General features: G+C 36.4%; 5 protein-coding genes and 2 non-coding genes across 10 annotated transcripts; 3 read left to right on the top strand and 4 right to left on the bottom strand.

Moving 5' to 3' along the window:
• Positions 1–406: 406 nt before the first annotated feature.
• Positions 407–3,633, top strand: LOC145217951 (intraflagellar transport protein 27 homolog). 2 transcript variants are annotated; one of them, XM_080085330.1, is made up of 7 exons: positions 407–531; positions 831–900; positions 969–1,048; positions 1,122–1,184; positions 1,268–1,448; positions 2,164–2,273; positions 2,929–3,633. In XM_080085330.1, exons 2-7 carry the CDS (start codon positions 867–869, stop codon positions 3,025–3,027), a joined length of 567 nt encoding a protein of 188 aa, XP_079941456.1. In that variant the 5' UTR covers positions 407–531; positions 831–866; the 3' UTR covers positions 3,028–3,633. The 2 variants fall into 2 exon arrangements, with proteins under 2 accessions (XP_079941456.1, XP_079941455.1); XM_080085329.1 differs by having other exon boundaries at positions 407–760.
• A 165-nt stretch (positions 3,634–3,798) lies between these two features.
• LOC145217948 (ciliary microtubule inner protein 2B-like) lies at positions 3,799–5,553 on the bottom strand. The gene is made up of 2 exons (XM_080085327.1): positions 4,858–5,553; positions 3,799–4,162 (listed from the first exon to the last, which is right to left on the bottom strand). Exons 1-2 carry the CDS (start codon positions 5,433–5,435, stop codon positions 3,874–3,876), a joined length of 867 nt encoding a protein of 288 aa, XP_079941453.1. The 5' UTR covers positions 5,436–5,553; the 3' UTR covers positions 3,799–3,873.
• A 185-nt stretch (positions 5,554–5,738) lies between these two features.
• On the bottom strand, positions 5,739–5,811 carry Trnak-cuu (transfer RNA lysine (anticodon CUU)). Its single transcript has one exon. It is a non-coding gene; the product is annotated as a tRNA-Lys (tRNA).
• A 5-nt stretch (positions 5,812–5,816) lies between these two features.
• Trnal-cag (transfer RNA leucine (anticodon CAG)) lies at positions 5,817–5,899 on the bottom strand. The gene has a single exon. It is a non-coding gene; the product is annotated as a tRNA-Leu (tRNA).
• A 526-nt stretch (positions 5,900–6,425) lies between these two features.
• LOC145217946 (protein Spindly-B-like) lies at positions 6,426–14,648 on the top strand. 2 transcript variants are annotated; one of them, XM_080085324.1, is made up of 13 exons: positions 6,426–6,731; positions 6,883–7,004; positions 7,122–7,256; positions 7,337–7,467; positions 7,621–7,735; positions 7,806–7,895; positions 7,952–8,091; positions 8,393–8,462; positions 9,031–9,165; positions 9,476–9,576; positions 13,313–13,500; positions 13,765–13,877; positions 13,952–14,648. In XM_080085324.1, the coding sequence occupies exons 1-13, from the start codon at positions 6,647–6,649 to the stop codon at positions 14,168–14,170; spliced, it is 1,644 nt and encodes a 547-aa protein (XP_079941450.1). In that variant the 5' UTR covers positions 6,426–6,646; the 3' UTR covers positions 14,171–14,648. The 2 variants fall into 2 exon arrangements, with proteins under 2 accessions (XP_079941450.1, XP_079941449.1); XM_080085323.1 differs by having other exon boundaries at positions 6,427–6,731; positions 13,765–13,887.
• Positions 14,649–14,726: 78 nt separating this feature from the next.
• LOC145217947 (uncharacterized) lies at positions 14,727–16,813 on the top strand. 2 transcript variants are annotated; one of them, XM_080085325.1, is made up of 4 exons: positions 14,727–15,470; positions 15,566–15,691; positions 15,857–15,910; positions 16,056–16,813. In XM_080085325.1, the coding sequence occupies exons 1-4, from the start codon at positions 15,398–15,400 to the stop codon at positions 16,811–16,813; spliced, it is 1,011 nt and encodes a 336-aa protein (XP_079941451.1). In that variant the 5' UTR covers positions 14,727–15,397. The 2 variants fall into 2 exon arrangements, with proteins under 2 accessions (XP_079941451.1, XP_079941452.1); XM_080085326.1 differs by lacking the exon at positions 15,857–15,910.
• Positions 16,814–17,072: 259 nt separating this feature from the next.
• LOC145217949 (uncharacterized) lies at positions 17,073–20,508 on the bottom strand. The gene is made up of 6 exons (XM_080085328.1): positions 20,341–20,508; positions 20,046–20,158; positions 18,809–18,979; positions 18,468–18,608; positions 17,624–17,733; positions 17,073–17,243 (listed from the first exon to the last, which is right to left on the bottom strand). Exons 1-6 carry the CDS (start codon positions 20,463–20,465, stop codon positions 17,073–17,075), a joined length of 831 nt encoding a protein of 276 aa, XP_079941454.1. The 5' UTR covers positions 20,466–20,508.
• Positions 20,509–21,646: the final 1,138 nt, after the last annotated feature.

The raw sequence follows: 21,646 nt of genomic DNA, 5'->3' as shown, positions 1-21,646 counted from the left end.
TGATAAGGCCGTGTAGATCATTTCTAGAAACAAAATTAAACAAAGGGCCGTAACAGCGGTTTAAAAAACATAAACTTATTCGATCCTTTCGCCTGAACCTGACAAAACCCGTACGTAAAGATGTATTTTCCCCCTAAAAACAGTAACCGAACCATCATGATGTGAAGATATTAAAACTGTTTTGAAATAAATAAACAAGGTATTGTCGGAGAAACCTGTAAATTTCCACTTTCATAAGGAAGAAACATTTACAATGATACGAATGACAAAGTTTTCTTAAATAGCAATACGTAAAAAAGTTAATGCTTTGATTTTTATGTTTCTGCTTAAAACATGGTCACGGTTGTTAGGACATTTTTGCATAATTGTGCTGCTTTAAACTGTTGTTGTTACGAACGCTTGAGCAATGTCTTTGCGGTCACGTCTAAAACTGCGGGCCCACTTGGATCACTTGGCCCGCTTGGCCCAGCACTTCATGCAATTGAAAAACTGCGGGCCCACTATATCCAGTGCTTGTCGCGTCTCTCGCAAGTATAAAAACTGCGGGCCCGCTATATCCAGTGCTTGTCGCGTCTCTCGCAGGGAAAACGGGCCAAAGGCTGGGCCAAGCGGGCCAAGTGCTGGGCCAAGCGGGCCAAGTGGGCCAAGCGGGCCCGCAGTTTTATACGTGACCCATGTTTTTGGTTTTATTTTCATTGATTCATTCTGGTGCTTCTCCTTTATTGGCCCAACAACATTGGGAAAAACTACATAATATTATGTGATGTTATACAATTTAAAATTAATTTGATTATTACTTCAAAGAAAACAGACAACATTTCATTTTGCAGGCTGCTGAGTGTGTTTGTGGAAACTCGTTTGTAAATATGGTTGTTCTTCATGGAAAATGTGTTGTAGTTGGTAAGTGTCATCATATTCAGACCATATATTGTATCTATATAGCAGTTGTATCATGTTCAACAACTTAGGTGAACCCACTGTTGGAAAGAGTGCAGTTTCTCAATCTTTTTCTGCAGATGGTACAGCTTTTCCCAAAAACTACACCATGGTAAGGACAAATTAGTAACATCGCAAAATAGTGTTGTTGCCTTTGAGGGAATTGGTTGTTAATTTTTTTTTAGACAATTGGAGTTGAATTATCTCAAAAAAATTTGCAAGTTGGTGAAAATGCTCAAGACCTTGTGGTAAGCAAATTTTTAGAAAGAGCTGACTCATCATGCAAAGTAATTAAACTTTAAAACATATCAAAAGATTTGTTATTGAACAGAATCTATTCATTTTTGATTCATCTGGAAAAGAGGTATTCTCAGATCTTTCTGAACCTTGTTGGGAAAAATTAAGCATGTTTGCTGTTGTGTTTGATGTAACCAATTCCAAGTCATTTACCAGTTGTCAAAGGTGGCTGAAGAAATTAAAGAAGTACTTTGAACCAAGCAAGTCCATTCCAGGTATTGACAAGTTCTTTTAGTTTAACATGAGTACAGGATTGTAAAAATGGAAGGCAACAGATATTTTTTACCCAAAGCTTGCTAAGTCACAGTTGACAAATCTAAATTCATTTACATATTCTATCGATGGCTTTACTGTTTAAAGTCTTTTTTTGCCCATCTATACCAGGGGTTCGCAAATACTTTTTGGCGAGACCCTAAAAAAATTGTTCTAAATTCTCGCGACCCAAGCATTTTGCAAAATTGCTTTAAATTCTCGCAACACAAGCATCAAGTTTGTGAAAAATACTAAGCAACTAAATATCAATGTTAAGACTGATATTATGCTATTGTCAGTTGCTATTTTCACATAAAACTGTAGGTAAACAAACTTATATATTCTAAGAAATGAGAACTGTGGGTCCTGTGTCGAGAACACAGCTAATCAGAAAAAAAACATGCTTACATAGGTGCGCTTAACTTTTTCTTTTGTTACATATACTGTATGTCATAGTTACATAGTCATACGTAACAATGCAATAACGATTAAAAGGTTGAAAAAAGTCTAAATTCAATAATACTGTAGATGCGATGCTTCTATTAATGGGAAATTTAAAATATTTCGCGACCCAGACTGGAAGGTCTCGCGACCCACTATTTGCGGACCCCTGATCTATACAACTCTTTGTTACTAAACTTTTGATGGGTACTGTCGCTAAACTTTAATATTATACAGGAGTTTTAATTGGAAACAAAACAGATTTAGAAGCGCGTCGCAAAATATCTGCTGAAGATGCCACAAACTTTGCACAGGAACATAGTTTAACATATTTTGAATGTTCCGCGGTAAGTTCAGGTTTCAATTATTAAGCTTATCCACAAATCAATATTGAAGAATAAATTAGATGTAATCAAGAGTAAGTAACCTTTTAACAATGTAGTAAAGAAGATTTTCTACCACTATTGAATCTTTTACACAGCAAAAGTCCAGTGCAAGTTTAAAAATAGTAAAACACTCACTTGTGACTTATTACCAACTAGTTTAGTGTTAACAATTTTTTCGAAAAAAAATCATTATTTTTTTGGGGGTGTCATTTGTCAATTTGCCAAGCTCAGCTGGTTTGGATACTTTCATAACAGCAAAAAAATATGATTCCCAAAATAATTTAAATATTTTTTTCATCGTCAAATCATCCTGACAATATAAAGACTCTGAAACCGTCTTGTGATGTGCCTATTGATCATGTGCTTTCTACCAAACATCTACTTTATACCTTAACTAATAGGTCAGCATTTTGGCCACTTACGAATATGTGTGCAAGCTTGCGTTGCAACAACTGTCATCTTTGTCAAGGTGAAAACTAAAACTGTAGCTTTAAATAACCCAACCCAACCTCATCAAAACTTTTTATCAAAAGTTGTAAAAACAACAAACAGATAAATATATAATTTGCATGTTTTGAATGAAGTTCTAGTTTGATTGTTTTCTTTATTATCACAGAAAGACTACGTTGGAATTGATGCACCATTCAGGCATTTGGCCCAAAAGTTTTTGGATTTACATCAGGAGTCGAATGATTTGATTCAGCAGTTTGAGTAATTTTTTTAGTTTTGTCCTTTACGTTATATATGTATACAAATTTATATATATATGGTACAAATGTTTTGCACATTGGGAGTGCTGATTTTGGCATTCAAGTTTTTGATACCTATGATGCTATACTTTGGCATGCAAAATCCACTGTGACAATGGTTAAGCTTACACCAAAGTTAAACAACCTAAGTTTTGTCTTTCAGATAGATGATATGATACTTATTTTAAATCACAAGTTCGGGAAATGTTTATTTCCAGGCTAAAATCAGTGTTGACAGTGTTGTAAAAACAAATTAATTTCGCTAAAAAGCATCTTCAGTGTCTTATTCAAATAGATTCTATTTGTGATTTATAAAATGAAAGGTGGAAATCGTTGCGACAATGGCAATAGAATAGGGAAAGATTCCCAGAATAAATTTACTAGGATTTGATACTTATTTTAAATGATATTTTGACATGTCGAAGTGCACAGCTTCTTTATCTGTATAAATTTCCAATTTTTGTTTTGTTTAAATTTAAATGCAATGAAACTTGTTTACTGCAAAACTTGTCTGCTGCATCTATTGACAAGCAAATGACATGTCAGTAATACAGTACAAACCTTTTTTTAAATGTCCACTGCTGTTTTGTTTCTAGTTTTGCTATCCTGTTTCATTTTAATTACTCTTACCTGTGAGAGTAATCCGTCCTACAGTGAATACCCTACTAAACATAGATTACCAGTGCTTAATTGCAGTAAAGTTGCAGTGTTTTTGCTGCATTTAAACCACAAACGTGGACAGTTCTCAAAATTTTGTTTATTTATGCATTTACATTTATTCAGTATCACAAAAAAACGCTATGTGGAAATGTTCAGTAGGCAGTTGTGCTTCGTCGATTTGCTGCTGCGTGAAAATACCGGGAACTGGTACCGAAAGTGTCGCCGAACCGAAATTTATGTCCTGGTAGATACCCAGTGTAATGGGGAAGTAAACCCCCGTTGATGTAGATGGCCTGTTTACAGCCGGGCGAGCTGGCATTGCTCTTTTCGCATTGTTGGTTTAGGACAACAGGCTTCTTATCAAGCTTCTTAAGGTGTTGTTGTCTTTGTGTGAAGTCCACTAACGCTTCGCGTGTTAGGTTTGGGTAGTCCATGGCAAATCTGACAAAACATTTTTTACAATGTATCACTGTGTAAACAAAGATTTGTTAATTTATTCAGTTTAGAATGGTGGGTTCAGAAACCTGTAATGTGTAGGCAATAATTTTTTTCAACAGAGTTTTAGTACAAAATGTGACTACCCGAAGCTTCGATGCATTAATCATTAAAGTGCAAATGTATTTAAAATTAAAAGCACGGGTAATATAGGTCTAAACCAGTGGTTCTCAACCGGGGGTCCGCAAAGCGTTTCCAGGGGGTCCGCGACAACTTCCTAATTTTGCAGACAACGATATTGATAAAGTGCTATTTATAAAATATGTCTCCGCGTTTTAAAATAGCATGAAACTTGTTTTATAATCGTTCTTCATACGCGACAAACCAAAATGCATTGTGACATTTTAACCCCATTGTGATGCAACAGAGGTAAATTTTCAGTGGCAAACAACGTCACATTACAATGTAATGGCTCTTTATTATTAAGTTCCGATGTCGCAACCCAGTCAAAGTGATTGAAATTTTGGTCCTGGACGAAACGTGGTTGGTATATTCTGCACCTTTTTTTGGTTGCTTAATAAAAAAAGGACAAAAAATACCAAAACCTTCAAAGGGGTCCGCGATTAGCTTGACAGTACCAAAACGGGTCCGCAAAGGCAAAAAGGTTGAGAACCACTGGTCTAAACCAAAAAAATGCATACCTTGATCTGGCACGTGGAATAAAGCCTGTGTAACCGGGCATAAAGGTCTTTGCCGGATTATTAATATTCATAAAATACGGAGAAACTGAATGTTGAACTTGATTCAGGGAAACGTATGGCTTCGCTTCGACCCTGACAGGGGTTTTCGGTGGTTGTCGTGTCAATTGTTTTCTTCTGTCCTTTGAAGTATTCATGTCCCTTGCAAAATCATCGATTGCATTCTTGCAGTTTTCAGCATACCTCGTTCCGAAATGATCTTCGTGTTTAGGAATATAACCAGTATAGCCGGGTACCATGCGATCGTTGAGCTTTTTATCGCCCCAACTTTGTTTGCGCAATCTTTTCCATTCATTCTTGTCCAAACTCTGCTCCGAAGTGATACCCCCCTTCGGAAATATATCTGCCAACACAAGTTTTCCAGACTTGGCCACTGTAGGATCGGTCAAAAGCCTTGAAGTTGTCTTGCCGTAGGTATCCCCGAACTGAAACGGAAACTGTGGACTGTAACCACAGTACCCAGGTGGATAGTAAGGATCATTGCAAAAAGTTGTCTTTTTGGGAGATGCTTTAAGAGCCATGATTGCAGACTACAACAAAATTTCCACAAGTGATTAAATGTATCACAATCTCTGCTTACTTTATGGATATTGTGACGCAACAATGCTAAATTATGTACGCATTTGTTTATCTCATAACTGACTACATTTTTGTTAAATCAATTGAAATGCAATAAAATTGAAAACAAACGCAATTTTTTTTTTAGATGATGACTGTTAAGCTTTTATTATGCCATTGGATAGCAAATTGGCGATTACAAATGTAAATCTATGCAGTAAATTACATCCGAAAAAATGTTTCTAACCTTTACTCAAAAAAAAGTGCGCCCAACGTGGGGCTCGAACCCACGACCGTTGGATTAAGAGTCCAACGCTCTACCGACTGAGCTAGCCGGGCACAAGTGACAGGAGCGGGATTCGAACCCGCGCCTCCAGGGGAGACTGCGACCTGAACGCAGCGCCTTAGACCACTCGGCCATCCTGCCTACAATGTTGCCAGGCCAAAATCGCAGACTTGAAACACAGCACAGTTTTCCACTGTTTTATTTGATAGGATGTTGTTAATTGGAGTGTTGCATATACCCATGTGAAGATTGCACGAAATACTGACTGATTAAACATCACTATTTGCTTTTAGTAATTATTTACCGTGGTTAGAAAAGTTAGCAAAAGCAAATGGCTTTCTTTGGATTTCAATGGAAATCGCCAAAGCATGACTAGGTGACGCGGGAAAGTTTAAGCAAATTGTACATAGTGGATTGGTCGTGGTGGAAGTAAACAAACGTTGACAAAAGCTTTTACACTTGATTTTAGCCTTATTTGTTGATTGACATGACGCAGTCTGAGAGCGCCAACGCAGCGCCTTAGACCACTCGGCCATCCTGCCTACAATGTTGCCAGGCCAAAATCGCAGACTTGAAACACAGCACAGTTTTCCACTGTTTTATTTGATAGGATGTTGTTAATTGGAGTGTTGCATATACCCATGTGAAGATTGCACGAAATACTGACTGATTAAACATCACTATTTGCTTTTAGTAATTATTTACCGTGGTTAGAAAAGTTAGCAAAAGCAAATGGCTTTCTTTGGATTTCAATGGAAATCGCCAAAGCATGACTAGGTGACGCGGGAAAGTTTAAGCAAATTGTACATAGTGGATTGGTCGTGGTGGAAGTAAACAAACGTTGACAAAAGCTTTTACACTTGATTTTAGCCTTATTTGTTGATTGACATGACGCAGTCTGAGAGCAATATTGAAAAGCTCCAAAAGATTATTGAAGAAAAAGACAGAGACCTTCAACGTTCTGCATTACACGGTATGTTTTGTTTTGTAACTGTCAAAGTTTAGCCAACTTTATTATGCCCTATTTAACTTTTTCTACTTATTGAGCAAAAAAAACATTCTTGGCTAGCCTGTTTTAAATGATATATGTTTTAAAGCTAATACTATTTTATGTTTTTTTAAAGGTAAAAGTCTATTGGAAACAAACAAGCATTTGGAGGAACTACTTGACAAACTTCAGAGTGACTATGATAAACTTGCTGATGAATATGAACAGTCAAAACATTCTACAGGCCTTAAATTGGAGGTAAACATATAATTTAGTATTGACAACTTGCAAGAAAGTTAACTTAAAACAATAATCATTATTAAAAAATGATGTATTTGTAGAATTTAAAGTTAAAAGGAAAAATGCTGTTTTAAGATATACGAGAAGGCCGAACATCGCCATGAAGTCATTCTTGCTGAAATAAAGGAATCATTAAAAGTTCAACATGAAAAAGAATTTGAGGCAATGAACAAAAAACATGAAGTTGAAATAACTGATTTGAAGTCAAAGGTTAGTTTTCAATGAAAACTTACAAAATCTATTCTCTAAAATAATGTAATCAATTTGTCTTTGTCTAAAATTGTCTAAAGAATCGTGAAATGCGTGACGAAATTGATGAAAGAATGCTTACTATTCATCAAAAATCAAATCGAATTGATTTGCTGGAAAACAGAATTTCTGAATTGGAATGCAAAGTCATTTACAGCGAACCAACAACCCCGTAAGTTTACTTTGCCAATCTTCAGTTTTCCTATTTCATTTTATAAAAATCTACATGACATTGACAGTTTAAAAATAAATGCAAAAAGTTTTTTTAGAATTTATGCACATGATTACTAGATTACTATAGTTCTTATTTTGCCATTTTTGAAAGGGTTAAGTCCTCAGATGAAGTTGCATCACTGACTGCAGAAAATCAGCACTTGAGTTACTGTCTCAAATCACTCACTCAAGAGTATGATGATTACAAACAAAGTAACACAATGCAGGTACTTAAAAATCTTGGCAAACATTTTGTTAAATTTTTTGGCTACATTCCCTATTTATTTTTTCTTTCAGAACAACTCCTTACAAAAAGCAGTTGAAGGCCTTCAAACAGAAAAACATCAGTTAATGCAACAATGTTCTGAACATCATGTTGCTTTACAGGTACAGTAGATATGCAGAACCTTTTCTGCACTAAATATGTAACATTTCTATTTTAGGACTGTCAGGAGCAAGTAAGGGATTTACGAGATGAATTAGAACTTGTTCGATTAGAATCCCATGATCCCAACAGCAAGGGAAACTCCTTATTTGGTGAAGTTGAAGATAGGAGAAAACAAGCTGAAAAGCAATACATAAGGTAGGCATCAGCACATAACATGTATCATATAGTTAGGACAATTGCGTGCAACCGATACTAAAGCTTTAGCAGATTTCACTAGTTTCCCCCCTTCGGTTGCATTGTTTTAAGACTGTAACGTTGTCAAAGCTTCCATATTTAAGACATCCGGTTATCACTTTATTTAGCTTTTGATTAATTGCCACATAAACATGCATAACATTATTGGTCGATTAATTTGCTAAATAGGCCATTGGTTGCTGACCCTGATGTAAAGCTTTGCTCATGTTTTACACATAAAACTTTTTTTTTCTTTCTTCAGTGCTAAAGTTAAATTGGAAGGAATGGAACGAAAATACAAAAATCAAGTGAATTATTCAATTCAACTAAAAGTAAGTAAAAAAAATCATCAAAATTTTTTAAACAAAATAACATTTTTACATTAAAAAAAATCTTTACTGCGTTCATCGAACACCTGCAGATATTTTATTTTGATAAAAAAGTATTTTACAAAGCAACCAAATTGTTGCATACACCCAGTTTGACAACAAACACAAAGTTTGTTTGAATGTTATACAGTTGTTTTTATGTTGCTGAAACAAAATGATGTACCTTAAACACTATATATGGCCAGGGCAAGACAGCAAAACCTATTTATAAGGGGTTCAGTAGTATTTTTTATAATAATACCCTTTATTTATGAATAGGAACACTATGCACGGACTTGAAAAGTAGTTTAATCATAAACATTACTGCCAAGGTAGTGGTGTATTCCCTTTCTTTTCTTTTTTTTCCTTAGTGCTTTATATACCGTGTTCCACAGCTTGATTGAAAACATGTACTGATGATGACAACAGAGACTGTCGAAACGTCTACACGATGTATTCTATATACACCACTACCTTGGCAGTAATGTTTATGATTAAACCCTTTATTTACATGTAGCACAATTTTTTATAGACCCAGCTTATGCATTTGCAACTGGGAGGAAGTGAAATTGACAAAGAACAAATTTCTAAACTACAGAGTGCTTTGGGTGAAGCAAGAAGTGATGTGAAAACTTTGGTGGACAAAGTTGGGGATCTTGAGTGCAAGGTGTGGTATTGTGGCAAATTTTAATGCAAAAGAATTTGTTTGTATGTTCGTTTCTAAATCTTTTAGTTAAGTGTTGGTTTGATCACATGCAATTATTTTCTACTAGGACATTGTCCTTTTTTACGAACATGTAGGTATTTTTAGATTTGTTCACTTTTACTACGAAATGTCCAAAAGTGTTGAGACATGTGTCACAATTTTGTCTTAACTAGGGTTTTGAAAAGTACTTCGCCCAACGTGTAATTGTTTGAGAAAAGACAGATACCCATTTCTAATGATCAACTTCGTCATTGAAAAACTGTTATTGCAGCTTTCGCAAAAGAACATTTCAGATCTGTCACAATTGGTGGATGGCACAGACAAAGATAACCATGTCGTTGAATTGTTGCAACTAGTAGTCAAAGAAAAAGAGTAAGTCAGAAAACAGTCTAATGTTTTTTGTTTTTTGAGAGATAATTTAACAAAGACTCTATATTTTTTACTTAATTTGCACATTCTTTTGTGAACAAACCATAAAACATGTTAGACAACAGTTACATACAAAGAACAGAATTTATCTTTCACAAATTAGGCTAAATTCATGACAATTGCCTAATCCTAACCTTAATCCTGGTAACGAAACTAAGTTACGTTAAACTTCTTAAAACATTGATACCTACTAATGTTAGGCAATGTATTTTGTTAGTGCTTTATATTGCAGTATTACTTTACTACATGGCATTAACTTCATTTTAGTATGTGTGATCTCATTCTTTCAGGGAAAAGTCTGATTACTAATTATGGGTCCCCTTCCCTGAAGGGGACACATATTGATTTTACTCGAATTGTTTGTTTGTTTTTTCTTTTTTTTTCTTCCTTTTTTTTTCTTCCCAAAGTTTGTCCGACTCGTTTTTCCATCAAATGTTTGATGGATTTGGCTGAAATTTACACAGATGGTAGATATAGTTATGTAGATGTGCATCCCACTTTTTTGTGGTTGATAACCCCAGTATTTACCCCGTTAGCCCCCTAAAATGGGTATTTTTTACCCGAAGTTTGTCCGACTCGTTTTTCCATCAAATGTTTGATGGATTTAGCTGAAATTTACACAGATGGTAGATATAGTTATGTAGATGTGCATCCCACTTTGTTTTTGTTGATAACCCCAGTATTTACCCCGCTAGCCCCCTAAAATGGGTGTTTTTACCCAAAGTTTGTCCGACTCGTTTTTCCATCAAATGTTTGATGGATTTGGCTGAAATTTACACAGATGGTAGATATCTTCATGTAGATGTGCATCCCACTTTGTTTTTGTTGATAACCCCAGTATTTACCCCGCTAGCCCCCTAAAATGGGTGAGTTTTTAAACAGTGTCAGAATTGGCTGAAATTTGGATTTCTTGAAAAGTATGCCATATATAGGTGTCGATTGTTGTGTTCAACCCTGTAGTCCTAACATTTACCCTACAAGCCCCTAAAGTGTAAAACGTATTTGTATGTTACTGGGCACCACAAAAGATTTCTTAATCGCAATGGCAACCAGTTGTATGTTGCTCGTTGGTGGGTTGCTTGGTGGACATTTTTGCACCATGGCAGTTAGGGGCTTGTAACACGTCAGAAACATTAACGGTTGTTGCTTAAAGCACCTCTAGTGGTCAAAATTTTAAACATTGGCGGATTGGGCTGAAATTTTGCAGTACTATTGATTGAGTCCTTGTGGTTTTTACATATTTTTTAATTTGTGTGTCGAACCCAATTAGTTACCCTACTAGCCCCCTAAAATGGGTCAGTTTTTTAAAACGTTAAATAGGACATACTTCAAACAATATCTGGCGTGAATCTAATTTTATAGTTTGTATTCTACATAGCAATTGTATTCTACAATTATTTAAGTCCAGTGCCGATCACTGTGTTTTACCTTACAACACCCGACTTTCTCATGGTTATCTCTTGAGTTGCATTATTTTCAACTTTGCATGTGTGGGGACCCATGAGTTTTTGCCTGCAGAAACGACTAAAGTTATAAAAGACGGTGACTAATATGGGACCCAATACAAAATAAGCATAGGAAATATATTTATGTTTTAAAATAGGTTATAGCAGGGGTGCAAAAATTTTTTTGGAATCTGGTAGCGCGCAAAAAAATTTAGTAGCGCATATGTTTTTGTGCATGTGTCTTTTTCCACCTAATGTACGACCATTTCGCCACTAAGAGCCGTATCGCAGGTTCCTATTTTACAAACGGCCACCAAATGACTCAAATTGTTTATAATCTAGTGATTTAAAGAATTTTGATTTATTTCACAATATCCCATTTGCTTGGACCTGAAAGTTTATGCCTAATCCATAGATTGAACTGAACAGCTTAATGATTTGTTTCAATTGTTAATGACGCCACTATCTAAATTGTTAAGTTGTTTGTTGCCTGACATTTGACATTGTTTACACACAATAGCGTACCAAAAAATCTGTCACGTATTGCTACCGAGATCACCCTAGTAGCCCCGAATAATCTATTTGTACCAGTTTTATAGCCTAAAATTAAGTTTAAATCAACGCGTTACAGCCAACACATATACTTCCACATACAGTTTCGTGGCCGCACTAATTCGTCTCCCGAGTACGCATACGGCGGCAGGTTGTGGAGCATTGTGCTTCGATAACATCACTGCATAGCTTATTGGCATAGGTTTTGGAATTGGGGCTTGCCCGATATCCAGTTTTTAACCCGACGCCTGACGAATCGTAGTTAAAATTGCTGATTCGGCAAATCGGTCTTTCGGCTCGTCTTACATGTTCTCAGATACAAACAGCAAACGTCCAAACTTGACGCAGAGATTGCGTTACAATGGCAACTGAGTCAAAAGTCCGTGTGAAGTGACTGTTTGCAAACTTAGTTGCACAAATAGCAGACTAAAGCACGTTTTACTCGTGTATAAATGTATCGGTATTTGTTCCGATGCCACATAAGTATCGAATGAGTAGCGATGCTACACATAGCATCAGGTAATTCTGTATTATCGGGCTAACCCTAAATACAACAACATGTATTGATTTGTGTTATACGACACATCATACGAAGATTTGAAATTATGACCTCAGCTTTTTTTGTGGCAAACTTTTTTTGCCAAAATATTGCGTCGCTTCAAATCTAATAGCTACAATCCGTTGAAAATGTTTGCGCGGCGTGAGTGACGTGTTGTTGAGTGCATGTGCGTTGCAAATTCTTTTTGAGACACGTGTGCGATTGCACCATACCCACGACGATTAGCATCACATTCGCGCCCAATGTGTAAGAATGCTTATTATTAGAGTGAAAAGTAAATGTTCTTTTTAGGTTGTAAAAACGTGTGCGGAAATCACTACTTCAACTGATGACAGTCACGTCATGTCAATTGGTGATTGCACCTTTTACACAGTTACCGTAGCATCGGGATAGTGCCTCATAAAATAAGCTACTCACGTAATTCGGTCGCGGCTTGACTCAAGCGTGTTTTTCGCGAAAACAATATTGTTAGATCGTTGCCTACTCTCTATTTTTCTGCTAATTGTGCCACTTCGTCAGTACTTTACTATTATTCTAAAAATATTTCTGAGAATTAATTAAAAAAATATAGACCACCTTTAATGGTGACTACAAACTGCGGTCGCGCACGCAAGTTTATTGGTCGCGCGGCGCGACCGTGCGACCGCATTTTTGCACCCCTGGGTTATAGTGTATATGCAAGGGCAATATGTGCTAAGCCACCCTTCTAGTTTAGTTGTATTTTTATGTGTCAAACAGTGCAGCTCTTCAAAAGTTTATTATGGTTTGTTTGAACAGGTGGTTTAAAGCTTATATTAATCACAGTGAGCTAACGACGTATTTATTTGTCACACACAAAAACGATACTGCTAGTTTGTATTGAATTGTCAACAGGCGGCTGAAAAGAATTCTCAGGCAACCCAACTTTGCCTTTCCGACCCATATATTGGAAATCACTCGTCTAAAACAGATAACCAAAATATGAACAATATGTACAGTGTTTTTATGTGAATGTGTGCCTTTATTGTCTAAAACGTGTCATTTTTGCAAATCGCTTCTACTCCTTTACACAAAAAACAAGGTTAAAGACAGGCCATCTTATATTATTGGCTTTAAAATGATCTATTTTGTGACCAAATTCTAGAACTGCTTTGGCGAAATATAAGAGTGAATGTAGCCAATGTCGACTGGACCTCATTATGGAAACAAGAAGAGGAGACAGTGCTGAAGGTCGGACTTACGATGCCAAGCGGCACAACCAACACTTACGAAACAAAATTGCCAAGCTAGAATTGGAAAATACAAGTTTGCGTCTTAAATATGGAGAGGACGGTACGTTTTTGCTTTTTTTTCTTTTACTGCACATACACACACAATTTATTATTGTAAAGGTACACTACATTTTCTTACTATATGTAATTTTATGTTCTTTAAAACGTCGTTTGTTAGTTATTCTTTGATATTTAATTTCTGTTTTGAGATAAAACGTTACGGTGAAACACAAATTACTTAGAAAACTACGTTTTTTCGCCTTTATTTTAAAGTTACTGTTATATGCGCAAAATTTACGAAATCGCCCGAAAAACTTTTTTCTAGTGGAGGGAAAACAAGGCATACGTATCAGAAACGTTGAAAAGTTGGATGAAAACACACAAAGTAAAGAAAACCAGGACACTAACTCACAGAAAACCCCAGAGGTAAAGACAAAGGTAAATTCTGGTAAGTATTTACTTCACGTAACGAGTTTCTGCACTGTACTGTGAGCAAATATTATGCCTTTCAGAATGTATTCCGGCCAAGTCTCTGGCCCCCAATCTATCCCCGAAAAAGAAGTTATCAAAGTATAATGACTCATCAGATGCTTCCATACTTGACCAGGAATGTCCGCAAGAGTGTAAACAGCAATAAATTTCGTGTTTGTGTTTATTTACAACTGCCAGACACTTATTACACACAAGTGACACTTTTGAACCGAAGCTATCTGCCTTTTCACAGCACATAGTTTGTCATAATGGGAGCCATATTACTTTTACCCCTTTTAAATTGTTTTTTTTTGCACCTACGTATTTTAACTTTGACATGAAAATCATTACATGTTATTGGTGCAAATGGTATAAAACTATGGCAAGCCAATATTGGCGTGTAAATTCTCACTTATGCTGGTTGGTAAACATTCTGTTTTTCTAAAAATGATAAGTTTATTATTGGGCTCCGTTAGCAAAAGAACACTGATCTAGGGTAGCATTGTGGGCGCATTTTGGCACACCTCTGCTACCGATCACAATAAAAATAAGAAAAGTCTCGAATCAGAGTTGTAACATTTTGCAATTTCACTTTCTGTGCATAGGTTTATATGATCTGTTTGGTAAATGATGGTACACTGTAAATTTAACTTTCGCCGTTTTTGACGGCAAAAGTATTATTTGACGGAAAACAGAAAATTGGATTTTGAAATAAACTTTACTTTGTTTCTTGCGAAACTACTTCCAAAACAACATAAACTTTGATTAGGCGGTAGGTTGTAGTTAGCGCTCTAAGGTCATTTTGTTATGTCACAAACATGACATTACAACCATTGTGCGAAAACAATGGACTGGTTGTAATGAAAAAAGAAAACGCGGGTTTTATAGCACGTAGAAGTGTACATTAACTTCAAGCTCTTGGCGGTCCATGATTTTCTAACAACCGTGTTTGATTTAAAAAACAATACCAAGCGAAACATGTTTTGTTTGTTGGCAGACGAAAATAGTCTTGCTTTGCCCTTTAACCTTACAGTCATTTGTGTGCCAACAATGAAAGCATTGTTTCAAAACAGCGACCGGCTTTTGACAACAAAGGTTTGATTTGTTGGGTGGGCGTTCTTGCCATCTTAAACTGTTGTCGAACAAGATTAGGCTTTCCGGACAGTGGAATTGAACAGATATATTTTGTCCTGCTGACACGTGTTGTAAACAAGCGATATTGTCATGTACTTTTTGGCTAGAACTTTATGATTCTGTGCAGAGTTCTTCAGATTTTTTTAAAATAAGCGGTGTGCTATGTTTAAAGCCGTATTATTATATAGCTGTGTAGATTATGATGTAACTGTTACGATATTTTTCACCAGCAACTTGCCAGCTTTTCAACTCGAGATTTCGTACATTCCACGTTTGGCAGAAAGCTGCACATGTTCAGTGTTACCAATTTTTGTTTGAACCAGCCCACTCTGGTTGAAGAGCTGCTTTTGTGAATGTCAGCCATGGAACAAACACAGTTGGTAAAAGATATTACGCGACCAAAAAAGAAAACCCGCAAGGCCGGAGGTAAAACCAATGCAATGCAATTTTATCCTTACTTTTTCTTGTTGCTGTAAAGTTCCCATTCTGTTCTGAACGAAAATTTACTGCCTATTTTTTAGACCGAAAAGTTGCAACTCGCAAGGAGAGTTTTAACAAAAGTGAAAAGAATCCAAAAGATTCAACTACAGTCGTTTCGCATACATCTAATGAAAATGCTACTAGCCCCACAGTTTCACCAAGAAAAGGTAACTGCTTCCGTTTTTGCTGCAACTGCTATGCTTATTACAGTATAAAATTATAGTGTTCAAACACACGAGTTATTAAAGAAATGAAAAAAGTGGTCGAATGGCATGACATCTTATTTCTGGCCCTAATGGCCAAATCTAATCATAATCTTTTAACTAAACCAGGTAGAAGCAATAAACATGACAAAGAGATGAAGGACATATTTGAACAAGCCTTTGGTAGGTTTAAACATATGCAATGATGTGCTACAGTAAATATCTTAAAAACATATTTTGAAACCGCTTCGCGAACCCCCGCAGTTTGGAATACGATTTTAATCACTAAACTTCGCTCTTAGTAGCCTATATTGATATGTCTTTTCAGATCCAAATTTTCACAAAGAAATGAAAGAAGCTTTACGACGGTTCATGATGTGTTCTGTATTTCTGGACATCGGTCATATGGATAAAGCAAAACAAAGCCAAGACATTTTTATGCGAATTTTCCGAGAACATTGCCAAACCTCTCCAACAAAAGTAATTAAACTCGCCGAAAAACTTCGATGCAAAAAACGTTTTATTGAGTCTGTCGTAATGTTTGAAACCGCAGTAGGTTTATTAAACAACAAAGAAGAGAATCACGACAACATTGCTTTGTTTATCATGGAGTGTTTGCAGCAGTTGGAAGATCTCACAAAGGTTATGGTTGACTGCACGCCAGACAAACGACTATTCGGAAGAGACTACGTAGTTCCATTCATGCGTGAACAATTGGAAAATATGAACGGTTTGGCAAACGCCGATCCTGAAATTCGATTCTCGCGATATGTATGTTCCTGTATATTTGTTGGATTTACCGAGTTGAACGTAAAAGATATTGATGGCGCAGAGGCTTCTTGGCTGCGTGCCATTAACGCTTGTCGCGATTTTTACGGCGAAAATGCAAAGAAACACAGTATTTTGGGAACTTGCTACAAAAACATGGGTGACTTTTATGCGACTAGCGGGCGGCATGCAGAGGCAAAGGGATACCTAAAATTGGCACTTGAAGTTTTCAAGGAAGCGGAAGAATATGAGAACGAAGAAGAGAGACAGAATGACATCGAAATTTGTTGTGACATGTTGAGCAAATTTAAAATTTGACCAAAGGGAAACTTTTGTTTAAAAATAATTGTTCGTTTCCTCTCTAGCCTTAAGTTTGCACTGCCTAACCAGCGCATCTTTTTTATCACTTAGCTTTCAAATGCCATTTTACGCAACACTGTTTCTTAATTGTTGGTTACATTTCTGAATGTATTGCATGCCTGTACACGTAAATACACCGTTTTGGAAAATAATAAAAATGAAATGGTAAAACCTGTGAAACACGCTGTGAGGTAAAAATGAGTATAAACGCATCTCATCACTCTTCTTGCTTGATATCTTTCATATATTTGTCAGGCAGAAGATGGGTAAACGAATCCAAATGAACTTTTGCATGGTCTGTGTAGCTTTCATTCACCACTTTGATATGTCTTTCGATCCTGTCCTCTTTGATAACACGAATCCGCTTTCCGCAACTCAGGGACTTCACCTGTGAGGACGTTGTTAGCGCTTCGTAGCAATTAATGTACACAAGCGTCTCCCAAAAGCATTTGGAGTTGATTATAGTAAACTGCCTTTGTTCCTAAAATGTGCGTATAGGTTTAACGATCAGCCAACTAAAAGACTGATTCATTGTTCCCCAGCACGTTATCGGTTACTGCTTCAATTGTAAGGTGAACAAATTTAATGTTTTTGGTAATTTATCTTTTCGTAATGTTAAAGTAATTGAACCTTGGGTTCACACCAAATTTGTACGTTTTTTACGCTGCAATTTAATCATATTTTTCTCCGTTTATAAGTCTAATCAGGAAAAAACACATATCAAATAGACGTAAAAAAACGAATTTTGAATTATGTAACTTAACAAACCTGCAATTCACAAGCCTGCTCGGCGGCAACCATTTTGTCGAACGCTTGCGCCACCGAGTGTCCAATCGTTGTCACGCCATGATTTTCCAACATCAGGACATGTTTGTTTTCTGCATAAAAGAGTTAAAATAATCTTAACTTGTCCGATAAAATATGACAAGTGAAGTAACCAGTTTTTGTATTTTCACCCAAGATACAAATTACAACCATGTGCCTGTTTGAACATGTCCGGAAACATGAGCATTTGCAGGCTAAAAGACAACCCGGCAAATCAAATTTACAAATGACGCTACCCCCTCTGTAATGTAGCCCTTCTTAGGCTATTACGCACGACCAAACATTTTTTGTCCCCCCGGCCCAGCTTAGCAAATTAAATTTCGCCGGACAAAAAAAATGTCGATCGTGGTGATCAGCAACAAGGTTCGGCAAAACATGTTGCAAACTTCCAGACACGATTTTAGTCCACATTTATCGCACACGAAGGATACAAAGTGTCGTGAAAAAATTTGTACGGTTTTAAAAGATTTAGTTAAAACTACCTTTAGGTCATGTCTCCCAAAATAAGATCTCACAACAAACAAAGTTTGGTAATTACCGACAGATCGCATAATGATAAAGACTGATAGGGTTAGGAACTAAACGTTAAGTTAGGTACCAAATTTATAGATTGGGTTTATGTTATTTTTTATAAAACATCATCCCAACCATAGCCGTAACCGTCAGCATTTACACATTTTTTTAATATTCGTTTTTTTATTGCTCCACCTGTCGGTAATGAACCAACTTTGTCTGATGTAAGTTCTTATGCTAGTCGAATTTCCATATTCTTTTGCATGCTACTTACCACCGAGGCATTCAAACCAACGATCGAGTTCTGACTTGTATTTTCCCTTCCCAGTGCTGACGTAATAAGCTACGTCACGAGTGAGTTCCATACAGCTTACATTTACACATTTGATTGCGCCGTTGTGGTCATGAATACAGCCTTTGCAATAAAAAGATTTAAATCCGTTAAACGGAACAGTTTTACTGAAAGAAACAGGATATAGTAGATATGTTGTTTACACACTTCCTACATGGAGAGTAATCTTTTTTTATTTACCCTTATGTCCCTATTGATAAAAAAACGAAATTTTAACGCAATTTATGCACGACATTCAGCTACAAAATATATGTGTATTTTACCTAGGCATGAAGCGTATATTGGGTGACAGTGAAACATTGCTGTGGAATCTGGTCTTGCTTTGACCATTGCTTGTATTATTTTAATTTCAGTGATGGAAGTTCCCTCAAGGTGAGTGTAAGCTTCTTCTCCTGCTTCCATGTCAACCTCAAGCAAGCAATCGGGTGTCACCGCTGTTGAGAAAAGTAAAGATATAGCATGCGCCAAACCAGTGACACCAAGGAGGGCGACAGCGAACAATTTGCAATGGGGACAAGAGAAAGTAGGTTCTATATTACTTCTTACAACCAATTTAAGTAATTCAGTCAAGTGTGTAGCTCATAACATTAAATATTTGAAAACTGATGTTGGTACACTTCCGTGACAAATTGACAATACACAAGTCTTAACTGCGCCTTTGACATTGTCTGTAAAAAAGCATTTTTGTCAATAAAGGGATGCGTTCTTAACTCACTTGGCGTTTCAGGGGTGGTATAATATGGGCTAAACAAAACCCGTTTTATAATGTTCATGTGAATTGGACCATCATTTTTTGCAAAAGAAGGCTTTAAGATCTTTCCCTAATATTGTTGGCGGATATCCGTCGTTTTCAAATCCTGTGGCTTATTATCAACTTTTAGAATACAAATATCAAGCTTAATTTAAGTAGTAAAACGTCACAACAAAATTACGTGATTTTAATTTGTCTGTTTTCTGACTTCTTCTAGCCCAGGGGTCGGCAACCCCTGGCACCCTTGCCAAGGTTGACACGCTAGGTGGTTTTTCATGGCACGCCAACCTATTTGCGTGTTTATATTGAAGTAACAATTTAACCTGTTACACTGCTTGTTAAAAGTTTTTATCATGTCATTATCCTAAAATTTAGCTTTACCTGCACAAAACACTCTGCTTTCTCTTTGTTATTGATATCTGCTGGCACGAACCACCATTATTTAGAAAAACGTTGGCACGCAAGGTCATTATCACATGGAAACAACAAAGAAATTGGCACGCGTTGCCTAAAAGGTTGCCGACCCCTGTTCTAGCCTGTAGGGTCAATTTAGCAGCTTAAAGATGCAGTCAACTGTTTTGTGTCGCATTACACAACAATGGGAACATTCTACCGTGCAAATACATACGCACATGCTTCGTGTCCAATCGTTTTGAACAAGTTTCATCACTAACAGACAACATTTGTAGTCTAATATGAATAATATATTAACATGCAGCAAAACTGAAGGCGCTTCTGTATTCCCTTACCTGCCCACGGCAAAGCAAATGGAACCATGAGCATCACTTTCCCGGTACCATCTTTTCCCTTGGCAATAGCACACACGTGATTGTAGATTCTATCAATGTTGCCGATTCCATAGCTAAATAAGTTGTGCGTGTGAGTCACATAAATTCACGAAGTTGTCTTAAACCACACAAATTGGACAGAATTTCAACTACCACTTACAAATACAAATTAAAAAGTAGAATTTCAAAGACAACATAACGCACATATAAAATGCATTTCCATTCTAACAAGAAAAAAGCTTTTTAACTTGCATACCTGGCGAGGGCTCTACATGCAACAGATACATCTCTCCTCACATCAGCATTACTCGGGAATTCGTTGGGTTTATGATGGTGAAGACAAGTTTTTTGTAGCTTTTTACGCGAAATGCATGCGCCCATGCTCAAAATATGACAATTTTTTTACTAATTCCTTTAACCGAACAGCGCTATTTGTAAAAACATATTTACACAGATTTGGTTAATGTCGCCTTAAACGTTTTTTCACTTTTTCTCACAATCTGTTACCCTTGGCAATTTCCTTTAGGAAACTAGCATTAAATTTTCCACAATAAAACTCCAGGTCTAGCCGTAAAAAATTCTAATTTGTACTATAATATATATTACTATGGTAGAATATACATTATATATTTTCAAATGCTGTTGTGCGCACCAGTTTGAATTATCCGCAAATGTCAAAACATTTCTACTGTGCAAACTTCGTGCACCAATTTAAACACCGTTGCACAAAATATCTAATGGTTGTAGGCGTATTTCTCAGAAAAAACAGTGCGATTTCTAATAATTAGGCAAAATCGCCGAGTAGCGTTTCAGGAAATGTCACAAAATAATTCATTTGTGTGAGTAATGCATAAGTTCGTGTTGCAGATTTCCGGCATTTAGTTTACGTTGTTTGCGTGCGCGCATGCACTTTAATCATAGTGGCTACGCACATAGGATCCAGGAATCTTTCCGACCTAAAATAACCCTTAACCCATCCAAACAGCGGTTTAGTATGGCAAAACATTTTCCTACGTGATGGAGTATCTCCACATATGAGCTTGGTCTAAACCAGGTTTGCAAAACCTTCGGACGCATCTTCATATATGCGACTACGGATAAGAATATATATAGTGGCGGCCATGCATGTACAAGAATTCTTGGTAATTAGCCTTTAAAATTCATGGTCTCAAATGGACTTTTTTGTTTTCAAAGGGAACAGTTTTAACTATTGGACGTGCACAATGTTGTTTATACATTGTACAAAGAAATACAACAATTCTTGTTACACTGATAAATGTGTGCGACGGACAACATAAAAAGGCTACAAAATTGTAACAGCTTGTACATGGCTGCAAAATTTTGTGTTTTACTTAAAGTGCTATAGGTTTGCGTGGGATTTTTTGTCATTTCGGTAATTTTGCCAAAAATTATTAAGCAACAATTATATAGCATAAAATAAAAATGGGTATAATATTGGATTTCCATAAAAACAAATCCAATACCCATAAACAGCCCAGCAGTTTAATTGCAAGACAATTATACGAAGCAATTAAGTGTAATGTCGTCGAATAAGGTGTCCA

This window comes from Phallusia mammillata, chromosome 3, assembly GCF_965637545.1.
Source record: "Phallusia mammillata chromosome 3, kaPhaMamm4.hap1.1, whole genome shotgun sequence".
Lineage (NCBI taxonomy): Eukaryota > Metazoa > Chordata > Ascidiacea > Phlebobranchia > Ascidiidae > Phallusia > Phallusia mammillata.
This window is presented reverse-complemented; position numbering and strand designations above follow the sequence as displayed.

Excerpts from the sequence above, each read along its gene's own strand:
- LOC145217949 (XM_080085328.1), bottom strand. The coding sequence starts at position 20,465 with ATGGGCGCATGCATTTCGCGTAAAAAGCTACAAAAAACTTGTCTTCAC. Across the intron at positions 18,609-18,808 it reads AATATACGCTTCATGCCTAG|GCTGTATTCATGACCACAAC; the intron begins GTAAAATACACA and ends TTTATTGCAAAG. Across the intron at positions 17,734-18,467 it reads TTGGTTTGAATGCCTCGGTG|AAAACAAACATGTCCTGATG; the intron begins GTAAGTAGCATG and ends TCTTTTATGCAG.
- LOC145217948 (XM_080085327.1), bottom strand. The coding sequence starts at position 5,435 with ATGGCTCTTAAAGCATCTCCCAAAAAGACAACTTTTTGCAATGATCCT. Across the intron at positions 4,163-4,857 it reads ATTCCACGTGCCAGATCAAG|ATTTGCCATGGACTACCCAA; the intron begins GTATGCATTTTT and ends ATGTTTTGTCAG.
- LOC145217947 (XM_080085325.1), top strand. The coding sequence starts at position 15,398 with ATGTCAGCCATGGAACAAACACAGTTGGTAAAAGATATTACGCGACCA. Across the intron at positions 15,471-15,565 it reads GAAAACCCGCAAGGCCGGAG|ACCGAAAAGTTGCAACTCGC; the intron begins GTAAAACCAATG and ends CCTATTTTTTAG. Across the intron at positions 15,911-16,055 it reads CATATTTGAACAAGCCTTTG|ATCCAAATTTTCACAAAGAA; the intron begins GTAGGTTTAAAC and ends ATGTCTTTTCAG.
- LOC145217951 (XM_080085330.1), top strand. The coding sequence starts at position 867 with ATGGTTGTTCTTCATGGAAAATGTGTTGTAGTTG. Across the intron at positions 901-968 it reads TGGAAAATGTGTTGTAGTTG|GTGAACCCACTGTTGGAAAG; the intron begins GTAAGTGTCATC and ends TCAACAACTTAG. Across the intron at positions 2,274-2,928 it reads CATATTTTGAATGTTCCGCG|AAAGACTACGTTGGAATTGA; the intron begins GTAAGTTCAGGT and ends TTATTATCACAG.
- LOC145217946 (XM_080085324.1), top strand. The coding sequence starts at position 6,647 with ATGACGCAGTCTGAGAGCAATATTGAAAAGCTCCAAAAGATTATTGAA. Across the intron at positions 7,468-7,620 it reads TACAGCGAACCAACAACCCC|GGTTAAGTCCTCAGATGAAG; the intron begins GTAAGTTTACTT and ends CATTTTTGAAAG. Across the intron at positions 13,878-13,951 it reads CCCCAGAGGTAAAGACAAAG|AATGTATTCCGGCCAAGTCT; the intron begins GTAAATTCTGGT and ends TATGCCTTTCAG.